This window comes from Anas platyrhynchos, chromosome 11 (assembly GCF_047663525.1).
Source record: "Anas platyrhynchos isolate ZD024472 breed Pekin duck chromosome 11, IASCAAS_PekinDuck_T2T, whole genome shotgun sequence".
In the NCBI taxonomy this organism is placed as follows: domain Eukaryota; kingdom Metazoa; phylum Chordata; class Aves; order Anseriformes; family Anatidae; genus Anas; species Anas platyrhynchos.
The window spans coordinates 12,296,169-12,318,027 of NC_092597.1; the positions used below are offsets into that span (position 1 = coordinate 12,296,169).

Consider the following 21,859-nt stretch of genomic DNA (forward strand, 5'->3'; position numbering starts at 1 on the left):
TTTAACAGCAAAAGACTTGGTTCCTCCCTTTGCTTGCTGGGATGCTGCTGCATGCTGCAAATACCTTGTTGGACTTGGATATTAGAGTGTGTTTTTTTTTTTTTTAATCTGTGTGTGTTGAATTAGCTCTTTTAATTACAGCATTAAAAAAGGATAACTGGAGTCAATTAAAAAGCTCTTCCAGGCTGCCAGTGTTAATAGCTGTCCAGGAACACCGAGACCCCCCTCCACCTCTCCGCCGAACCGCTGGGTGAGTTATTGGCAGTCCTGGCAGCAGAGCTCAAGCTGCGATTTCTGCACCTCGACTGAGGCTGGGCACGGCTTGCTGGGCTGCGCTGGACTTGGCATCGTCCTCTGCAGGGCTGAGGCTTTGCCACAGCCTGGCCCCGCGTCCCCTCCTCTCCTAGGACAGCGCCTCTCCCAAACCGTGCTCGGGGGCCATCGAATGGGATCTGCGCCTCGGACGGGGCCGGGAGCACCTGCCTGCAGCTTGTGAGTTGTTATTTGTGGTTTCGTGTCGAGCTCGTTGAAAATGATGGTTAAACACAGGTAGGGGGGAGGCTGGCGAGGAGGCTTTTCCTTTGGTTCTTTTTAAAAGCAAAGCAAAAGGCTTCAAAAAGGGTTCGGCTTCAAACTGCAAAGGAAGGATGGGTTGGAGAGGAGGAACTCAGGAATCAAGCATCTGAAACCTGCTGTGGGGAAAGCAATGCAAAATGTTTTGTTTCAAGGTGAATGGAAAGCTGAACCCAGCAGAAAATCCCCCCTCCCCATGAGCACAGCTGTTTCGGGCTGGTTTTTCTAGATTAGCACATTGCTGGAAGAAAAGAAAATCCATTCTTTTCTCTGTCGGCGCTCCAGGTTGCTGTCGCTTATTTTTTATCACGTTGTAGTGACTTTGATCTCTGAAGACTCCTTAAGTGCTTTACAAATCAAGCATGCAAATCTGGGCTCATCCACCTCTGAGATGCTGCCGCGGCCGGGGCATCCTGCCGGCGTGGTGCCACGCTTCTGAAAACCTCCAGCACCCCGTGCACCTGCATTACGGGGACATTTTGTGCTTCCAGCACGGCCAGGAGCTGGTGCGAAGGCCACGGGGCTGTGCTGGGGTCCCTGAGTGGTGCCAGCCCTGCTCCTCCCATGCAACGGAGGTGGCTTTCACCCCACTGTGCACCCAAACGTCTGGGAAATTGCCACAAACCGACCAGGAGCAGCTGAGCTGGTTTGATGAAACGGGCTTTATTTTCAAAGCTTGACTTGAAACACCTCTTTCCCCATCATACTCTCTCTGCATCGCTCTCTCCCCGTGTGTTTGCCCTCCTGACTGGCAATGCCACCAGGGACCCCCCCCCCCTTTTTCTTTTCCAGGCAATGCAGATCTGCCAACACCGAGCACCAAAGGAGGTCGCTCCCAGGACCAGCCACCGTGCTGATGGGCACCCTGGGGCATGACGGGGGCAGGCAGCATGACGGCAGCCCGTACCCCCCCCCCGCTGCAGCCCCGGGCCCCTTCTCCTCTGCCTTGGGCAGCGCGGATGTGCGTTTATATATGCATGGAATGAAGCTAAATTCCCTCTAGGGAGTACCGAGGGGGCCAGGGCACTGCCTGCTTGTGCTGCAAGGTTTGAGGGCTGAGCTCACCACAGAGGTGGGCGTTTGGGGAATCGGCTGGAAAAATACAGCTAGTCCTCAGGAAAAGTCCTCATCTCGTAGCGAGATGGCTGGGAAGTACCTCCGAGGCGAGAGCGTCAGAGGGCAGGAACGGAGAACTCGCCAGTGATACAGAGCTGGACAGATCAAGAAGTCAAGATTTTGCATTCCAACTATCTATAGGAAATAGGGTTTTTTTATTATTTCAAGTTTTCATAAAAATCCATAATTATTGAAATCAAAGTTACAGAAGAAAGTTTGTAACTTTTTATTGATTTTATTTCTTTTTTTTTTTTCTTTCTTTCCCCCCCTGTTGTTTTTCCCTCTTGGAGTTATATCTGACACCAGAGTCCATCAGACAAAGTCTTTACAAACACAGGAGTCCTGAAGATATCGGCTGAATGTTTTCCTGGTATAAAGAAGAAGAGGAGGAGAAAGAGGTGGTGACAGTGCGGGTGCAGTGGGTTTGGACTGGGACAGAGGACGTTGTGAAGGAGAGAGGTCGGTATGTTTGTACCAATGTTTTTTTTAATTATTTTTTATTTGTCCATAGGTTCTTTTTTTTTAAAAAAAAAAATTATTTGCAAATTGTTGCCTGGTTAAATCATTTTCATATTGAACTTGCGCGGTGCATCAGCAGAGCTGATGCCCGCGTCAGACTTGCGTGGCACGTACTCGATTTCAATGTTGTGCTTGGTGTTGCCTTTTCCCCGGCTCCACAAGAAGAGGAGCACCAGACAGAAGAGCACGACGCCCAGGAAAGAAATGAAGCCCATGGTGGTGGCGATGATGAGAGTCTTGATGTCAAAGGGGAAAGGCACGGTGGCACGTGTGCTGTTGGCATCGCTCTCGTTGGGCTGGTTGGAGATGAACGCGAAGGTCTTGTTGGGTTGGTGGGGCCAGTCTGGGGAGTAGCTGCGCACGTGCAGGTGGGCCAGCATGGTGTCGTTGCCACCCGCGTTGCTGGCGATGCATAGGTAGGTGCCGTTGTCCTGGATCTGGGCGTAGCGCACCTCCAGCGTGCCATCAGGGAAGACAGTGAGCCGCCCGTTGGTTTTGGTGGAGATGAGGTGCTTGCGGGGGGAGAGCCACATGATGGTGGGCGGTGGGTCCCCATCCGCCCGACAGACGAAATGCACCGTGTGGCCTTCGTCCACGAAGATCTGCTGAGGTTTACGGTCTCGTATCCGGGCTCGGCGGCAGGTGAAGTAGTTGGGCAGGAGGACGTCGGGGAAGTCTTTGAACTCCTTGCCCTGGACGAACTCGGGGGTCGCGCAGGTGGGCTGCTGCTTGTTGAAGTTCAGCCTCCATCGCCGTCGGAAAACCCACAGCAGCCGGCAGTCGCAGGCCAAGGGGTTGTTGTCGAGGATGAGGGTCTCCAGGTTGCCCACCGAGTGGAAGGCCGACTCCTCCAGCGTGGTCAGCAAGTTCCCCGACACGTTCAGGATGCGCAGGTGGTTGAGGCCGCGGAAGGCAAAGGGCTCGACCATGGTGAGCTGCCCTCCCACCAGCTGGATCTCCTGCAGCCTCAGCAGGTCGTGGAGCATGGAGCCCTCGATGGTGACGATGGGGTTGTAGGAGAGGTTCAGGAAGCGGAGGTAAACCAAGTGCCTCACCGACACGTAGGGGATGGACGTCAGGTTGCAGTGGGTGATGGACAAGGAGGTCAAGTTCAACCCATAGAGGCAGTTGGACGTCATGGTGTCCAGGTAGGGCCAGTGGGAGATCTCGAGCACCTTAAGCCGGTACAGCCTCTTGAAGGAGTAATCCCGGATGGCGTTGATGTTCAGGTGGCGCAGCCGCAGCACAATCAAGCCGTGCAGGTGAGACAGGGCCTCTGTGGGGATGGAGGTCAGGTTGCATTTCTCCAGGGTCAGCTGCTCCAGGCTGTTGAGGCCGCTGAAGGCCCGGTGGGAGATGTAGACAAGGTCGTTGTCCCCCACCTCCAAAGACTTCAGGTTGTACAAGTCCTGGAACATGTAGTCCAGGAGGATGACAATTTTGTTCTCACTAATGTCTAGCTTGGTAAGGTTGCTGAGTCCAGTAAATACCCCCAAGGGGATCAGCTTGAGTCTGTTACTCCTGAGCCCCAGCGTCCTGAGGTTGAAGAGGTTGTTGAAAGCCCCAGGTTCAATGGCACTGATAATGTTCTCGTTGAGCTCCAGCTCCTCCAGGTGAGGGTAGTTGGCAAATTCATCCTGGTTGAGGGTCTTGATGCGGTTCTTGCCCAAGTCCAGCAGCCTGGTCTCGGTTGGGATCCCCTCGGGGACGACCATGAATCGCTTCCTGTGGCACAGGACAGCACGCTCCTGGGCAGAGCACTCGCAGCGCGGCGGGCAGCCTGTGGCAGAACCGGACAGGATGGATCCCAGCATCAGGAGGAGAATTGGCTGCCAGCAGGCCAGGATTGGGCTGCGCATACTCGCCTCCCCAGCTACCATCCTATCGCTCACCTGCAGGCAACGGGAGAGAGAGAGCAAAGCTGGATGTGAGCGATCGGTCAGCGGAAGCACGGCAAAAGGCGCTAGAGCCAACATCACCTGGCGAGAGCAGAGCTCGGGGGGCACATCTGATACACCAGATCCACAGACGTGCGGTGAGATGGGGCGAGAGGCCTGCGGGGGGGCGGAACTGCAGGGTGGGCAGTGGGCCCTCCCCCGCTTCCACTTCAGAAATAAAAATGAACCAAAAAAGCCACCCAAAGCCTAACGTGCCATAGTGAGCCAAGGGGGGGTGTGACCGTGTGCAGGACTCGTGCACGCTGTCAGCATGTGTACAAAAAGGGGACCTCAGGTCACAGTACGTGGGCACGGGAAACGCGCCCCTAATACGGGGCCGTCTTGCACCACACCTCGGGGTCCTGGGCACGCTTTGTGCACCCCTATACAAGGGGCCGCTGTGTGCCACACCCCTGGACTCCAGCACTTTTCTCCCTCAAAGAAATCAGTGTTTCTTTGCAAGGAGCCAGGAGCAAAGATGTTGGAAAGGCCATCAAGGTTTCCGCGCATGTGGCGCTGGAACCCGCCAGCCCTTGGCACACCAGGCGGCCACAGAGCTGAGTATGGGATGCAGAGGGGCTGCTGTGACCATCGCGGTGCCTCCTGGCCTGGGGCTGGGGCTGGGACACGCTGGGGACAAGTGCTGGGCGAGGTGGCAGCACTGCTGGCACTGAGCAAAGGGCTCCTGCCAGGGGTCCCCCCGGGCAGTGCGGTGCTGGCGGCTCCGCTTCGTGCCCGCAGCCCGCCCTGGCTGCTGCGTCTCCAAAACCAATTCCCGCTGCTCGCAGGCGTGCTGAGAAAGCCATCAAAGAAAGCAAAACAACTGCTTGCAAAACAAAACACAGGCCACGGGGCTTAATTACACACAGGCTGCAAAGACTTGAGCTCATCGGGCTGGCAGCCGGCCCTATCTGGGCACGCTTTGCTGAAATCTCTCCTCTGCCCTCGGGTGCAGCCACGCGTGGGGTCCTGCTGGGCACAGGGGAGCCGGGGCCCTCCTGCAGCCCCCCCGGCATGACCCCCTCCCAGATCTGCCCCAGGCCAACTTGTGCCTCCCCCCCAGGGCAGGGAAGAGGGCGCAGTGCACGTAAATCAGCGGGGCTGCTTGGCCACGGGGTGAATTGCACCAGCTCTGACCCTGCTCCTAAACCCCCCGCACACTGCTCTGGCTGGGGGGCACCGAATGGACGCGTTGTGCCGAGCCGAGCCCGAAGCACTGCTGGCCTGGCTGCCGCTGGGATGCCAGTGCCAGTGGATGCTGGGCAAGCAGCTGATGAATGAAGTGCAGTCGTCAGGTTGTTAACGACTAGACAACCCCACCTGCATGGAATTAAAGTCTAGACACCCTTCACATGTTAGTAGTGCTCAGCTAAATTTAAATCTGTGATGAATGCAGTTCCTGACAAAAGCAGCTGAAATCTTAATGGCCAGAGTCAGTGAGCGCTGGGGGAGAAAGACGAGGAATAAATCCTGAAAAATTCTGGGCTAAGGAGAGCTTTGAAGCCCTCCTGTATCCCCCTGGGTGTTCCAGAGGCTTCAGTGGTGGCTGGCAAGAGGCGCCCGTCAAAAACAACTGATAAATCGCTGGGTTTTGGTGGCCAGGCACACTCAGCAGCACCAGCTGGGCTCAGACCAGGGCAGGGCTGGCCCCGGCTTCCCTGAGTGGGTTCGGGCATGTTCACGAGGCCAACGCTGGGGCAAGGGCTTGGTGTCGGCAGGCAGGAGAAGCCCACGACCGCCTGCAGGGTACAGGGAGGTGGTGGAGATGGAGCCTCGGCACGGGCTTTGTGAAATGTGAAGCCTCCCACATTTGCTCTGAGGCAGACCATGAACCCTGCCTGCCCCCGGAGCTGCTGAGCCCCCTGCTCAGGGTGCCAGCCCTGGTCAGGATCAGGCCTGATGGCTGTGCTACAGAGGCCAGGACAGGCTGGGGAGAGCTGCAGCCCTCTGGCGTGGATGTGGCTCTCATTTCTCGCATAAATAAACAAATAAAAAAGAATCGATAAGAAAGGAGCAGCCGCTGGCCTCGCTGGTGTTAGGCAACAACTGGATCCGTGCAAACCAAAGGAAAATCTGCCCAGAGCCACGGCAGCGGGTGCCCACCCTCACCACCCTGTTGTCTGCAGATCAGGGCTCCAAATTCTGCACGAGGGCAGCAGTCGGGCACGCCGGGGCTGCGCTGCCTCGGTGCTACACGTGGCAGGACCCGCTGGGAGCAGCGACGCTGCCCTGGGACCCTGCCCAACCGAGGACGGTGCCGGAGGGAGCCCAGGACAGCAGCGGGGCTGCCCCTGAGGCTGTGGGGTCCCTCCTGCCCCGAGGGGCTGGCAGTGCCCTCCGCCACCCCCAGGCACCCTGCAGGGTGCCCGGTGCTCACCGCGGTGACAGCAAAAATCCCCGCGTCAGCGCTAAGCCCACCTGGCCGCCATAAATCACCGCGCGGGGACGCTCACCCTTCAACCAGATGCTTTGGAGAGCAGCGGGCGACGGGAGGTGATTGAGGACGAAACAAGGCCAAGCCCCGGGGCCCTGCGGGGCTCTGAGAGGCAGAGCTGAGCCGGGGGCCGTGCGCCCACCCTGACCGAGCCGTGGTGCTGTGGGGTGGTCCCGGCACCAGCGGGATGCTGCACGGGCACGGTACGGGCACAGGCAGCCCCCAGCTCACCCTGTCTCCGTACCACCGGCTTTCCACAAAGCCTTAGAGCCCGTGCTCGCCTCTAAGCCGCTCCAGCTAAATCAAATTTTATTGAACTTGACTACATTTTAGAGATAAAGACTCCAGGTTTACAAATAAATATTTAACAACCTTTCCTGCTGCTAAAAGAGTTGCTTATCCAGACCCCGGGCTCCGCACTAAGTGTTCCTGTAGCTATCTGCAAAGCAGCAAAACAAAGGGAGAGGCTTTAATTTGCCAAACACGTTCGTGCCTATTTCCGCCTCGCTCCATCATTCCCTCTGCGTCCAGCGTGCATTTGCAGGCCTTTTTTCTTCTCTCTCCCTCCTCCCCACCCTTCCCTCCTGCTCTTTCCCCACTCAGCACAGGTTCTGGCACCAGCTGCACCCCTCCTGGTGCCGGGAAGGCCAGGGGATGCAGGGCCAGACCCCACGGCACCGAGGGCTGGCTTCCCTCTCCCTACACATGGGCAGAAAGGAACCAGGGGGAGACCCTAAAGCAAGCCCCATCAGGCAGAGCACGGTGCTGAGCCTGGGGGCTCCCCAGTCCTGCTGGCTTAGGGACCCTACGAGGCTCCCTGTAGCTCCGTGCCCCTTCCCTTCGCTCCTGGAGGTTGCCAGGATGGGGGCAGAGCCTGCCCCAGGACACTGGAGCGATGGGAAGCTGCCTTCGTTAGGGGTTGGGTTGCTAACGAAGGGCACGGAGGCGGTGCCCCTGTCCCGGCCTGACCCCAGCTCCTGCAGGGGCCACACAAAGTGTGGGGAGAGGGGTGGGAGCGGGGCAGGGGCTGGAGCCAGGTGCAGGGCCCCCGGTGCGTCGGGGGGACGCGAGCACGGGGCACGGTGCTCGGCCTGCCCAAGTATCTGCTTTCAGCTGCTCCGAGACGGAGCCTGGAATAGGTGTGCTGCAACCCGATCCGCTGCGGCAGTTGCTCCGAGGCTGTAAATGAGCACCAAAGAGGCTGTAAATGAGCACCAAGAAGGATTCAAGATGCAAATCCCCTTCCGGCACTGCCCGCCTGGCTGGCACCCAGCCCGCGGGGCGGCCGCGCAAAGGAGGGCCCTTACGGCGATGGCTCTGCCACCCAAAATGTGGCTCTGCCACCCAAAATTCAGGGGCCCCAGTACCATGGGGGGGTGAGGTGAGGGACCCATCAAGGCAAAGGGCAGAAAAGCCGGGGATGTGCGGGGAAGGCCGAGGTGGAGAAGAGATCTGTGGTGGGCTGAGGGACCAAGGGGGTGGTTTTGCCCCAGCCAGCTGCTGGGCCTGGATCTGCAGGGCTCCACAGATGCGAATCCTTGGGGGACATACAGCGATGGCCCAAAGCCAGCCTGGGGAAAGGTTTTCAGGCCTGTTACTGGGGCAGGGCGGTGGGAAGGAGATCCCAGGCATCTCTGCAGGACACCGAAGCCCAGGGCAGATTTTGCTGAGGCTGCCTGGCTGCAATCGCAGCCGTGCCAGAGCTGCTCACCCCCGCTCACACCTCTGCTCCCTCATTTTTAAAGGCCTTTTCTCTCTCTCTCTTTGGCTGCCCACGCTTCAGTGACCCATCAGCAAAGAAAACATCCTGACAAGGGATCAATAAGTAATTGCGAAGGCAGCTGTGGACGTCTGGGGGTGCAAAGCCCTGAGCTAGCAGGAGATAAATGCGGACGGGAAGGGTGCAGAGCTCCAGGGAGCACGGGCTGCGAGCCAGCCACGCTCCCCTGCTTGTGGGTCGCTGGTTAAAGGCTTCCCATGGCAGGCAGGTGCCGGAGCGCTGCGTTTGCTGGGGGAGCATCTCCTGAGGGCCAGCCTCGGGTCTCCTGCTCTGCGTGCTTCAGCCTGGGTCGGCAGGAGGATGGTGCGTGGCTGCGGCCAGCTGGGAAGGACGTGCAGCAGCTGGCTGAATGGGGCTTCTCCTTTTCTTTTTGCTTTATTTCAGCAAATCTCCTCGCTGAGAGGCCGCTCTCTGCAGATATCAGGTCACCAGGGTGTTTTGGGGCTCAGCTGAAGGCAGCCAGCTCAGTGAGTACCGGAGTGACGAGGGAGCACGGGGCAGGGGGGATCCAGCGCAGCACAAGCGTCTCTGTGGGTGTTCTTTCATCCCTGCACGTGGCCGTGAAAGAAGGATGGAAAGAAGGCAGCGTTTTCCTAGGATTATGGAAACTGGAGAGGTGAAGGAAAGGTCAACAAGAGAGCATCTTCTGGGAGCGGTGCCAGGGTCACGGTGACATTGTGAAGGCATCTCCCGTGCTCCGCCTCAGCGTGCAAAGGCCCTTCTGGGGACAGCGGGGTCAGCAGCTGCTGGAGCCCAGGCCACCATCCTGCTCCCGATCCCGTGGAGACAAGCCCACCGTCTCCTCCCAGTGCAGCCCCAGGAGCCGCCCCCACGAGGCTTGGCTTTCCCAGGAACAGGCCCCAGCAGCACCCAAACGCTTCCCACGCAGCCCAGGAGCACTCCAAGGAGCAGGGCCATGCTGGTGGCTTTGGGGCTGGAGGTCCTGCTCAGCCACCAGCTCCTCACCCTGCCACCGTGCCCCTGCTTGGGGGAGGAAAGCTGGGGCTGAGGGGCCAAGCGCTGCGCGGCTGCAGCAACCGGGGAGCGGGGAGCGGGGAGCGCATCCCGAGCCCGGGCACCACGCGGCGCTGCTGCTGCCGGAGGCTGCAGGCACATCCGTTCCGTGATTCATTTAAGGTCAGCCTGTACCTACGGCACCGCTTCTGTTCCCACGCCTCAGCCCTAAAATACCCCGGCAGCCAGCGCAATATCCTAAAAACAGGTCGATGTGGAGCACCGTGCCGTTCCCTGGGAACCTTTCGGATAATAGCCGGAGGACTTCAGAGGACACAAACCCCGCAGCTCCTTTGACTCCCGGGAAACCTGCTGCTTTACCTCCGTGTAGGACTGGCCCTGATATTTTTACAGCGTTGCCTAAAATAAGTGGCCTCAAAGCCTTCCGGCTGACCGCGGAGGAGCCTGGGGAAGCTCGCTCTGTGACAAGCAGGATGAGCGGCACGGCGCAACGAGGGCACACGTGGGCAGGGGCACGGCTGCACTGCGAGAGCCGAAAGCCCCGGTCCTCTCCATCCACCTCCTGCCCAGGCCCCTTCCCACAAGCTGCATCTCTGCCTCTCTCCCTTATTCTGGCTTCGTTCACACAGTAACAAATGTAGCGCCGCAGGAATTTCCAGAGAGAAGCGGAGAAAAAAGGGAGCAAAAGCAAGCCTGAGCGATGGCGAGCGTGGCGAGAAGATTCCTCTTCCAGCCCGGCTTTCTCTGTGCTGGTTTTACACGTATAATTCTTTTCTTCTTTCCCCCGTTCTTGCTTGTTTGATTTTTGCATTATTTATGGCTTGTCTTCAGGGCCTCCGTTTGTTGTTATTGTTTCATTCAACAATAAAATAGATTAGATAAAAACAAACAGCGCTGAGCCGCGGCTGAGCCCACCGGTCCTGCAGTCAGCGGTGCCGCGGGCGGGCGAGTGGCCAGCAGCACCCGCCAGCCCGGGATGAGGGCTGGGTCCACACACGGGCACCGAGGTGTACAGCGGGGCTGGGATTTGGGCTGCAGGTGCTGCCAGCCCCACAGACGCGTCCTTCCCAGGTACAGGGGCGCACACAAAGCTCCGGGGTCACAGCAACGCACCCAGACCTCTGCTCCGAGCAAGAAGGAAAATGCTGGTTGAAAGGAGAACCCCAGGTTATTTTTAGGGCGATTGCAGGAAATCCAACATTTCAGTTTCACTGGTGAAGCTGTCTCGAGTCCGCTGGCTCTGCCTGTGGATGCTGCGCCGTGCAATGCCAGCCCCGGGTGCTTTGGGATGCCGGGCAGGGGGGATCAGCTCCGTCCTAAAGGGAAGGGCTCGGTGCAAGGCACGCAGCACAGCCCCGTGGCTGCACAGCAGCTGCAGCAGGGCAAAAAACCCAGTGGGTTTAATGCCTTTAATGAGGGCTGCAAGGCTTCCTGCAGCCTCCGCTGTGCCACGGGGAACCTCACCAGTCCCTGGCCTTGTGGGCACGGAGCAAAAGGAGCGACCCACCATGGTGACGGGGTGCCCCCCCGCTGCCCTCGGCTGCTTTGGGGTTGTTTTGTTTTGTTTTCCTTGAGCTGCAAGAGATGCTTTCCGCCCCTTCCTCCTTCTCCCCGTGGTGATGATAATAACACAGAGACTGCACGCGGGGCTGCATGCGAGAACAAAAGTAATCACGTGGCCACACGGTGCCTAGAAATTAAATCGGAAACACAAGGCCAGGGTTTCCATTTCGGTTCAGCCTCTGCATCGTTTCCCATTGAAAAGGAGCAGCAGCCGAGCACACGGCAGTTTAATGGCAGCACCTAATGGCAGCGCAATCCCCGGCTCCCCGGAGCAAACCGGAGCTCGAGCCCAGGGCAGCGGCGGCTCCGAGGGGCTCCCCAGGCAGCTCGGCGCCGAGGCCCTGCCTCCTGCCCTTCGCCTGGCTCCGGTGGCACATATTTCTTTGCAGCACATCCGAGGCTGGAGCTCAGCTCCTCCACATAACCCCGGTGGGCTCCTCGGGGCTGCCCCAGCCCTGGGGGTGTTGGGGAAGGGACGGGTTGGGGTGCCCGAGGGACGGAGGTGTGCCCAGGTGAGGCCAGAAGGGAGGCCCCGGCCCAGCGGGGGCTCCAAACGTGCTCAGACTTTGCTTGGTGCCCCCCGCGTGCCTCCAAGGCCTGCGCCCGTCCTTCCCCATCTCGCACCCGGCGCCTCCGATCTCAACAATGAGCCGGAGGATGGGAGCACGTCAAAATATTTCTGCTTCTCCCTCCTGCGCGAATTCCCCATCGGAGACCAATCCAATTAAGGTGCTGGTTATGAAATTAACCGTAATTACAAGAGCGATATTTAACGTTTTGCATTCTGATGAAGAAACGGAACGGAAATGATGAAAAAAAAGCCAATAACGGTGGGTGCTACCGAGACAGCCAAGAGCAATGCAGGGCGGCAGGGGAGGAAAGGAACCGAGGCGCCAAGGTGCTTTGGCTCACCCTCGGTGCTGTCCCCAGCTCGGGACACCAACCCTGGCCCTGTGACGAGGGACACGGAGCTTCATGGGGCAGCCCTTGCCATGACACAGGCGTCCCACGGGACCGTCAGGTGGCAGAGGGAATGCCTGGGGAGAACAGGGGCACAGTGGGTGCAGCTCCACGCAGCCGGCACAGCGGGGTCACAGGGAGCGGGGACACGTGGCAGAGGCACGGAAAAATCTCTCCGTGCAGCCATTCCCCTCCACAAGCTCCAATTTTTCCTCCCCCAGGTGGAGAGAGGGGGAGGGGGGGGGGCGGAAAATTGACTTGGAAGAAAATTGAGGCCATGACCTCCAGTTGCTTTCTCCCTTTATTTTTCTTGGGTTGTTTGATTTGAGTTAAGCATTCGTAGCCCTCTTCTCCCTCCTCCCAGCCTCCCCCCGTGGCTGACAGGCTGTGCTGGCTCTTCTCCCACCAAGAGCCATTTCTGCTCGTGCTAGGACAAACCCCGGTCCCTCTGCTTCCCGACAGACAAGGGAGGACAGCCTCCGACCCAGGGCACTGGATGTACCCAGCCCTCCGGGAGCTGCACACCTTGACCTGTGCCCTCCTCCCACCGCGCCGGGTGAGGGGATGGGTGGGCACAGAACGGGGATCGGGCGGATTTGGAGGAGCTTGGGGGCACTGCGCGGTGCCCCAGCCCAGGGACACCGAGGAGCGAGGCTCTCCAAGGGGTGAGGCTCTCCAAGGAGCGAGGCTCTCCAAGCTCTGGAGGCTCTGCCCCGCACGGCCTCTGTCCCCACACACCCTGGCAACCACTCAGCCTAACACGAGGCAAGGCCAGACCCTGGCTCTCAGCTTTGCCTTTGGCAGGAGGCTCCTTGCCTCCGCTCCCCGTGAGCCCCCTGTGGCCGCACGTGGTGCTCCAAGCCAAGGCCATCTACCTCTGGTCCACGGCACAGCCACCGTGCCCAAAGGGACAGGTGGGGACACCGAGCCCACACCAGCCTGGAAGGATCCAACGTGACCAAGCCCCAGCTCCGCTGACCTTCCCCAGTGCCAGCAGTGCCCGAGCAAACTCCCCACGGGCCACAAGCCAAATGGGGACGAGGAGCGGCCGGGCTCCGGTGCCCCAGGGACAGTGGCTCCCACAGGTGACACAGAAAAGCCTCTCTTCAGGAATTTCCACCCCGGCGGGGTCCCAGAAGGGGTGGCACAGTCACACTCCCCACCAGCACCCTCACAGAGACGTGCCCCTGGCAAACCCACCCTCCCCAGCCCGACAGTGCTGCCCCCCGGGGCTGTCACCTCCCGTCCACCCCAGGCACTGCCACGGCACCCGGCAGGGTCCCCTAACCCTCCCCGAGCCACGACAGGCGCCGGTGTGTGCTTCACAAGGCGGCGGCTGTAATTACACGATAATTACACCGTAATCGTGGCGTTATTATAAAGTGATTTATCAAGCCCTGAAATTGCAGCTCAAGTTACAGGATTTTACACTTGTTACGCGCATCGAGCAGGGTAAACTCCGGCGTCATTACGGGACTGTATTAAGTAGGAAACTAAAAGAATAATAAGTCGTTCAGTCATGCTGTGAACCTGCCAGTGATATGAAACAGTGGTAATTAGAGGTATCGCGGAGTAATTGCGTTAGGGGTGTAGAATAACTGCCGCACGGTACGGTGTTACTGAAGTGCAGCCATCCGCTGACAGATTAATCCCCAAAAAAAAAGGTTCGGCGGGTCTGAGTCCCCGGAGAGGAGAGGAGAGGAGAGGAGAGGAGAGGAGAGGAGAGGAGAGGAGAGGAGAGGAGAGGAGAGGAGAGGAGAGGAGAGGAGAGGAGAGGAGAGGAGAGGAGAGGAGAGGAGAGGAGAGGAGAGGAGAGGAGAGGAGAGGAGAGGAGAGGAGAGGAGAGGAGAGGAGAGGAGAGGAGAGGAGAGGAGAGGAGAGGAGAGGAGAGGAGAGGAGAGGAGAGGAGAGGAGGCCTGGTTACGGGGAAAATGGCCCCAGCATGCCTGTGGAAAGGCACGGATGCTCAGCCCTGGGATGCGTTTCTCTCTCAGCCTCGCTCTCCGCTCTCGCTAAGCTCAGAGCACCGAGCCCACTGCTTGCCGTGGCACCACGCTGCCGGCTGAGCGCCCCAGGCAGGAGCCAGGAGCAGGAGGCGAGGAGGCAGAGCCAGCCCAGGCAGCTCCTGCTGCTGGGACGGGCAGGGGCTGAGCAGGGCTCCCTGCACGGGGCAGGCTCGGGGCATTTGGGGCAGGCTCGGGGCATTTGGGGCAGGCTCGGGGCATTTGGGGCAGGCTCGGGGCGGTGCTGGACATTTGCACCTGGGAGAGGGGCAGGAGAGGTTTGAAGCCGGGGACAGAGGATGCTGAGGTGTGGGGCTGAGCAGTGACACGGGGCTGGGGGCAGCCTTTGGGGTGGGCAGCCCTGGGGGCGCGCAGGCGGGTGTGAAGGTCAGCTCGGCGCTGCTCGAGGCGGCGGCACGGGGAGCTGAGGGTTAAGGCTGGGACGCGAGGAAGGGACATCAGAGCCCACGCCGAGGTGCTGCAGAGCAGGGGGAGATGGAGGGAGGAAGGGAAAGGAGCAGATCTGCTCAGAGGGGCTGCCCAGGGTGCTTTGCCCCCAGTCCTGTGGCCCCGGGGAGCAGCGGGGACGGGGTCTGGTGTGGCTGGGCACCACCGGGCAGGGCTGGCCGAGCCCCGGCTCCACAATCCGGCACGCACCAGGGCGAGGGGTGAGCGATGACCGTGGGTGCCCAGGCTCACGCCCGCCCTCGCCGAGCCTCCCTCCCGCTGGAAATCACTTCCACAGCCCCGGCAGGGGCAACCCCGGCACCTGGAGCACCGCGCGCCCCTGCCCTTCGCTCCGGGCTGTGCCCACTGCCAAGGCGCAAGGTGAAAATCCCCACACCCTCAAGGCAGCAGCAGGAGCAACAAGCGCTGCCCGGGAGGGCTCCCCGGCCGGCCAGCAGGCTCCCTGCCATCCTCCCAACCCCTCCTGCCCCGAGAAGCCCCTCCAACATCAACCCCTTCTTCTTCTGCCGGGCACAACCCCTGCTGGCAGCCCCTCGCTGCCTCCCCTCCCATTTTCCCGTGCCGGGGGCTGAGCCCAGACGGGGAGGGGGGGGTCCCTCAGCGGCTCCCCCAAAATCCTAGGGGTCCATCGTCCACCCAGCTGCCCGGCTCACCTACCTGCAGGCTGGGGGGCTGGTGCCGGCGGGGGGCGGCCCCCCTTGGCCGAACTGCCCCCCATGGCTGCCGGCTGGGGGCTGGGAGCTCGCCCTGCCCGGGTGAAGCCCTCGGTGCCCGGGTGCGCGGGGTGCCCGGCAGAGGGGCAGCCTCCTCCGGCATCAACCTCGCCGGCCCTGCTGGGGGGGCTCCGGGGAGCCCTGGCAGGCAGCGCCGTGCCCCAGCTGAATACGGGATCCGCTCGGCTAGCGGGGAGGAGGAGGGAGAAGAGCAGGGGGAGGAGGAAGAGGAGGAGGAGGAGGAGGCTGCCTCAGCAGGAGGATGCGGCGCAGGGCGAGGCAGCCCCGGGTGGCCGGGGCAGGGCGCGGGGCCGGGGGGAAGCAGGGGCCGAGCCGAGCCGCGCCGCCGGCCCCCCCCGGGCGGCCTCCCCATCCCTCTTACCTGCATCTCATCCTCGCCGCCGGTCTCCTTCGGTCCGAAATGGCATCTCCCCCGGCCCCCCCCCACCTCCTCCTCCTCCTCCTCCTCCTCCTCCGCCACAGCCTCCACCTGCAGTAACGCAGCTCCCCCTCTCCGCAGCGCCGGCACGGGCAGGAGGCGCACGGGCGGCGGAGGCGCTCCCGGGGTCCGCCCGGCTCCCGGCCCCCCCCGGCTCCCGCTGGCCGCTCCGGGGCCGCCCTAGGGACCCCCGGGGGCCGGCGGCCTCCCCTCCGAGCCCGGCGGCCGGAGGCCGGGGGAGGCGGCGGTGCTGCGGGGCGGCATGGCCCGGGTGCGCTGCCGCCGGCCGAGGCTGCTGCGGGGAGCCCGGCTGCGAGGCAGCCCCGGCTGCCGGCCCCCGCCTCCCCTCCGGGAGGAGCCGCCGGGGGGAGCGGAGCGGGGCGGTGCGGGGCCGGGAGCTGCCTCCAGTCCCCTCCTCCCGCAGCCTCGCTGCGCTTCGGGGAGAGGGGGGGAGAGGCGCGGGGATGCGCCCCGGACACGGGGAGGGCCGTCCCGGTGCTGCCCATCGCGGCTTTCTGCCCCCCCAGCCTTCACGGCGCTCCCCGTGCTCCGTGGGGTGAGGGCTGCGGGGCACGGGGGGGCCCCGGGGCGGGTCTGAGCGCTGCTGACCCCAAGGGTCCCAGTTCAGAGCATCCCGAACCGGCCCCATCGCACCCAGGGCTGATTTCCCCGACACCCTCGGGAGCTTTGCCCACTGCCGGCTCTCCCATCGGAGGCTGGTTTCTCTGGCAGAAATGGGCACAAACTTCGCTTCTCCTGTGCACTTTCCCCTCCTGCTCCCTTTCAATGGGGCTCCGGGGTGCTTCCCGCTCCGTCCCGCTCCTGCTGGCCCTACAGAGCTGCTGGCAAGGCGGGTCGGGGAGCCGCACGGGGAGCCAGCAGCGAGGCTGGTGCGTTGGCACGGGCTGAGGCTCCACGTCCCCACAGCAGCCCCGTGAGCCTTCCCTTGGCCGCCTCTCCCAGCCAGTGGGAGCTTTTGAGGAAGAGGACGGCTTGGCCTTCCTCCACGAGCCGTCTAACAAGCCCAGGGGTGGAGACTCCCGTGCAGACACCACCCCGGGCAGCCTCCATCCCTCCTTGGCCTCTCCCGCCTGAGCTGTGCCCACCATGGGGCACGGGGCCCCAGCGGCCACCCCGAGCAAACCCCGGGCTGGGAGCAAACCCCGGGCAGCGTGAGCCTCCCCGGAGCCCACAGGGGAGGTCGCAGCCATCCTCCTGCTCGGCACCCGCCAGCTTGGGGATGAACAAAGGCTGGGCACCGGGAGCTCTCCAGCTGAGGGCTGAATCACTCCTCCCGCAGCACCGGCTCCGCTCCCGCACGCTGCTGCCCACTCGCTGCCGGTGTGTGTGCCCTGCTCCTGCCATCCAGGAAACCCAGCCTGGGTTTCCAAAAAGGCCCGGCGAGCGTGGCGTGCAGGCAGGGCTGGGTGAGAGCCCTGCTATTCGCTGCCGGGAAGCAGGGGGCCTCCCAAGACCATCTTTCGGCAGCCGTCCCCACCCCGGCGTGGTGGCGAGGGACCACGGGGGTCTCGGTGCAGGAGCCCTGAGCCGCTTTTCCCCTCACAACTCCGGAGAACATTTGGGCATCCATCTGCGGGGGGCTCGCCCCTCGCACAGATGCTCCAGCTCCTTGGCACTGCGATCACCCGGGTGAGGACGGGCCGCAGATGGTTCCTGCTGCTGGCAGGGGGCTGGGAGCTGCGCCGGCCTCCCCCCTGCAAGGGGCTGCGAGCCCCTGCCCGGGCAGCAGGACTCGGGGCTGCCCTGCCAGGGGGCCGCCTGGGGCGAGCTCTGATGCCCCCCAGCAGCACCCCACCTGGTTTGGGCACCCGTGCCCAGGAATCCCACAGAAGGTTGGGAAAGGGCTGAGCTGGCAGGAGGGAGATGGGTTTTAATTACTGCCATTATTCTTATAGTTCCCTTTCTTTTCAAATTTTCACACTTTTGTCGTAACAAGCTGAGCTGAGAAAATACGTGCAAATGCCAGGCTGAGATAGGAGGTACCACACCTTGAAGTGCTGCCAGCAGCGGCTCTGGGAACGCCAGATCTGCTGCCTGCCCCTCCAGCCTCCTCCCTCCACCCGCAGGGACAGAGACCTGCATTTCTCACAAGCCCGGATGGCAAACAGCTCCTCAACCCCACCCGGCACGAAGTAGCCCTGGAGAAGGCTGCTGTAGCCTCCTGGCTGCTCGGGACACGGAGGGGAAGGCAAGCCAGGTGTCTCGTGCCCAAGGGTGGCTGCGAGCACCCAGCCCTGTGGGTACGGGCAGGGGAAAAGCCTGCTGGCAGGTCTCGGGAGCCTGCTTCCCTGCAGGCGGTGACATTTCGGGGTGCGTGGGGGGCGGTGGGCTGAAGGGGCACGGCAGGATGTGCCTGCTCCCCCGTCCCCGCGGCCATCTGGATGTGTGCTGCTGCCACCTCGCAGCGGGCTGAGTCAGTCCAGTGGCTTCTCATTATCAGCTGGAGGGAGTCCAAATTCTGCGGCGTGCGCCTGCTCCCGAGCAAAACTGAGGATCGTTATCAAGTATTATCATCATGGTTTCTCTCTGTACTGCCTTGTACCGCTCCTTGCCCTGGCCAGCTGATTGATTCGGAGCACAAGGAGGCAGCTGTACCAAAAGTCCTCCGGCCGGCAGCTGCCTGCTCAGGGTGGCAGCACTGGGAGGCACCCAACGTCACCGCTGTCCCCACGAGCAGCCTCGCTGGGAGGCCCGAGAGAGAGGCCACATGCCCTGAGGTGAGCCTGGCTCGAGTGCCCGACAGCCTGCGGCCCTGCCCAGCAGCCCCAAGGCGCCGTGGAAAAGGCTCCGTTACATCCCTAAGCTCATTGACACACATCCAGGAGGTATTAATAATACCAAGCATCTCAGCGGCTATTGTAGCCCGCATCCAGGAGATGAAAGATAATTTCTGGGACAAGGAAGTTATGACAGTGACAGCTTTTTAACAGCCTGGCGTAAGAATAGGAGCTGCACAATGGGACAAAGCCATGATTAAAGATCCCTGCACAAAGGAGAGAGGGCTGGCAGACCACAGAGGACATCAGAGCCGTGCCAAAAGAGAAAAGTCCGTGCCGGATGAGGAGGACTGTGGGGGGGGGGGGTGAGGGAGGTCCCGCTGGGCTGACTCACAAATGGCTGGCTGCTGGCAGAGCGGGGTCAGGGTGCTTGGAGGGGGTGAAGGAGGCTCCTCACCTCCGTGCCTGCTCGGGGCTCGGCCCTGCTCGGTGTGCCAGGCACAGGCGGGCACGGTGCAGCCAGGACGGGGCCGTGTGGGCGATGCTGGGCAGCTGGGGAGGGGGCTGAGCGCTGCTGGGGGCTGGGGCAGGGGAGGGAGGGCAGGGGCAGGGCGAGGGGCAGCCAGAGCCCCAGAAGCGGAGGCACCCAGCACCCGGAGCCCCCCGGCAGCGTTGGCATTAGGGACATTCGGCGTTCCTTTGCACACATCCACGCTCCCCTAATGCACGCCGCACATGTAAACAGCTGCCTGGTGACATTTGCACGCCCAATTACACCTGTGTATCATTGATTTACATGCACAGTTGGAGAGCAATTAAAACACTGAAGCCTGCTTCGCACTTTCCCACGGCCACCACGGGGCCAAGCCCTGGCCCCGACCCCGGGGCTGGCGCCTTTTGCTTCTCCCTCCCCTGCTGGGCGTGCGGGGAGCCCTGGCTGCAGCGGTGCCGCGCGGGCTGGGACTGTGCTGGTGCCGCTGGTCGGCGGCGACCCTCGGAGCAGCTCGCTGTGTGCTCGGCTCCCTCAGAATGGACTGGCCGCCTTCCAAAAGGGATTAAAAGCAGGGAGTGAGAAACATTAAAGCTGGCGTAATTACGTGCAAAAAGCCCCTTAATAATTTATAGAGGGAGCGGGTAAATACCTGCGTGCATTGCTCGAGCGCGGCTCGCTGTCCCGGTTGGCTAGCACCCAGGGCGCACGCATCACAGCCCTCATCCGGGAGGCCGCCTTGCCGTTAATACCTTTCATAAATTATTGAATTTATAAAGAGGAAAGCAGGTGTCATGTCACTCCGATAAACAGCTTGTTAGTTAAAACTAACGAAGGTGGTGAGCGACACTTCCCTCTCGCTGTCACCGGCTGCCACACTGCCGGCAGAGCCAGCTCGGGCACGAGGCCGACGGACTGAGGGGCACCACCAGCACAGGGAGCGGGATGTAGGGCCGGCACGGGGGGAGCCGAACACCTCCCTGCCCCCTTGCTGAGCGAGGCAGGGTGCTAGGAGGCCGTGGCTAAAAGCAGCAGGCGCGTGGCTGAGTCAGGCAGCACGTGGCGGCGCGAGGGAGCCGGGCACGGTGCCCGCGCACAGGAAAAGCAGCGAGCGAGCGGCCCACGCCACTGCCACCACGGCCACCCCCACGCAGCCGGGGCCCCCCCAAAGTCTGTGCCCCTAAAGACTGTGCCCCCCCAGCCGGTGCCCTCAGCCCTGTGCCACCGGGCACGGTGAGCTGGGCTGGGGAGCAGCTGGCTCGGAGGCTCCGCGTTCGCACCCGCTCGGGGGCTGAGCCCCCATGCGCGCCCTCCCCAGCTGTAATGCATATGCATTAAAAGGCAGAGAGGGGAGCTGCGGGAAGGGTTTTAAACAGCCAGCACAGGATCAGGGGGAAGGTGCTGCAAGCAAAGGGCCCCGAGGAGGACGGTCAGGGTGCTGCTGGCACCGCTACGTGGCACCGCGATGTTCCCTGAGCCGCCCCGTGCTGGTGGCAGCGAGGTGAGGCAGAGCCCTGTGAGGAACGGGGGACCCCGGAGAAGACCCGGCATGGCCTCGCAGGCATGGGAAGAGGGAACTGGAAGTATTGATAATCAATTAACTCCTTCAATTACAGAAGCCTAATGAGGTAGCGCGAAGTCGGCTCTAATGAACATCGGTTTAATAGAGGCGGTGCCTCGGGGCGCTGGGTTTTGACTCAGCCTTTGCAGGGTAGGAAACACAGTGCAAGCATCAAGCAATTAACACCAATAACGAACCCAATCCTTGCTATGGAAGCAGGTGTGGGGTGTCCCTGTCCCCGACCCTGTGTTACGGGGCCGGTGCCCAGCGTGGACCCGCCGGTGCCAGGACAGCCTCAGGGATAGCTCTGCCTTTGCTGGCAGGGCTCAGCCTGTTTGAGATCCCCACCGAGAGCACGCGGATTTTGGGGATGCTGCGGAGGGGTCTTGGCAGCACGGCCCCGCTCCCCCCACGGGGAAGGGAAGGGGCCCAGGCGGAGGCAGGCGGGCTGGCTCCCCGAGCCCAGGTGCACGCAGCAGGGCTGCCCGTGCCTCCGGCTGCCGCGGCAGATGGAGGAGGACGCGTGCTGCCCGCAGGGACCGTGCCAGGGCTTGGCCGCAGCCTCCCTGCCCTCCCGATGGGCTCCGGGAGCACGGCGGATGGCTGCAGGAGCCCTGGTGCCAAGACAGGGCCAGGCCAGGCAAGGCAGGGGTGCGAGGTGCAAATGCGCAAAGCCGGAGTGAGGGAAACTCCAAGTTCCAACGAGCAAGTTTTTTGGGACCAGTGTATCCAGTCCCCAGCTCTTACCGGTCCCAGAGCATGGGGTACAGATGCCAGGCTTGGCCCCAGGGGTGTAAAGCGCCCAGGGAGGTGGGGTGAGGATGAGATGTACGGGGATGCTCAGAGAGCTGCTTTCATTAACAGGCACACAAGCTCTGGGAGCTGGAGATTATTCTCACTTCTCTTCTTGTTTATCAGCCTTACCCTAAGACTATTAGAGGCTTAACCAATATTCTTACGATCCTGGAGCACCACCCTCACTGGGGTTTAGGGATGCCAGTGGGGTTGCTCCTGCGTTACCCTGGAGCTGGGCAGGCTTGCCAGGGGAGCAGGAATCGGTGCAGAGCCGTGGCATCGGCCGCTCTCTTCTCCCAACCTGGCAGGGCTGTAGCTAAGCAGCGCCAGCTGGGGGCAACCCCATGAGAGCTGACGGGGAGACGTTTCTCCTCCTGCTTCCACCCTCTCTCTCCCGTGGCGTGGTGGGCGTTTTCAGGGCTGGATGTCACCACGAGGGGTTGGTGACACGGAGCACTGAACCTGCCAACCTGCCACCGCCTCCTCCCGTGGGCACGTAGCTCTGGGAGCACTGGCCCAGAAGGCCTCGTGGCCATGCCCCCAGCCTCCAACAAGCCACCCGATGGCATCCCAAATTCTGCTGAGCTGTACCGGCACCGTGCCCCCCTCCCCGCCCTGCTCCCCCCCCGGCTGGCAGAGCCCCAGCGGTTTCCCCCCGAGAGCGCGCGGTGAGACGCAGCATGAAACAACTGCAGCTAATTAAAGGATTGCATGGGGTATCGGAGAGGAGCTGGGAGCTTGCAACATCCATAAATAGCTCGCCTTGCCGAGCTGCTTAACTCCTTGCTTGTTCTT

At 61.8% G+C, this 21,859-nt stretch overlaps 1 protein-coding gene across 5 annotated transcripts in view; it reads right to left on the bottom strand.

The window, feature by feature from the left end:
• Positions 1-1,825: 1,825 nt before the first annotated feature.
• The window catches only part of LINGO1 (leucine rich repeat and Ig domain containing 1), a 115,729-nt gene continuing 95,695 nt past the window's right edge, over positions 1,826-21,859 (bottom strand). For 3 of the 5 annotated variants that reach the window (XM_038184908.2, XM_038184910.2, XM_027465653.3), the window contains one exon: positions 1,826-4,100. In XM_038184908.2, the coding sequence (XP_038040836.1) occupies positions 2,247-4,100 (1,854 nt within the window). In that variant the 3' untranslated portion in view covers positions 1,826-2,246. Of the gene's footprint in view, positions 4,101-14,985; positions 15,228-15,423; positions 15,849-21,859 lie in introns of those variants that run through there. The other 2 variants (XM_038184909.2, XM_027465650.3) reach the window with 2 other exon arrangements.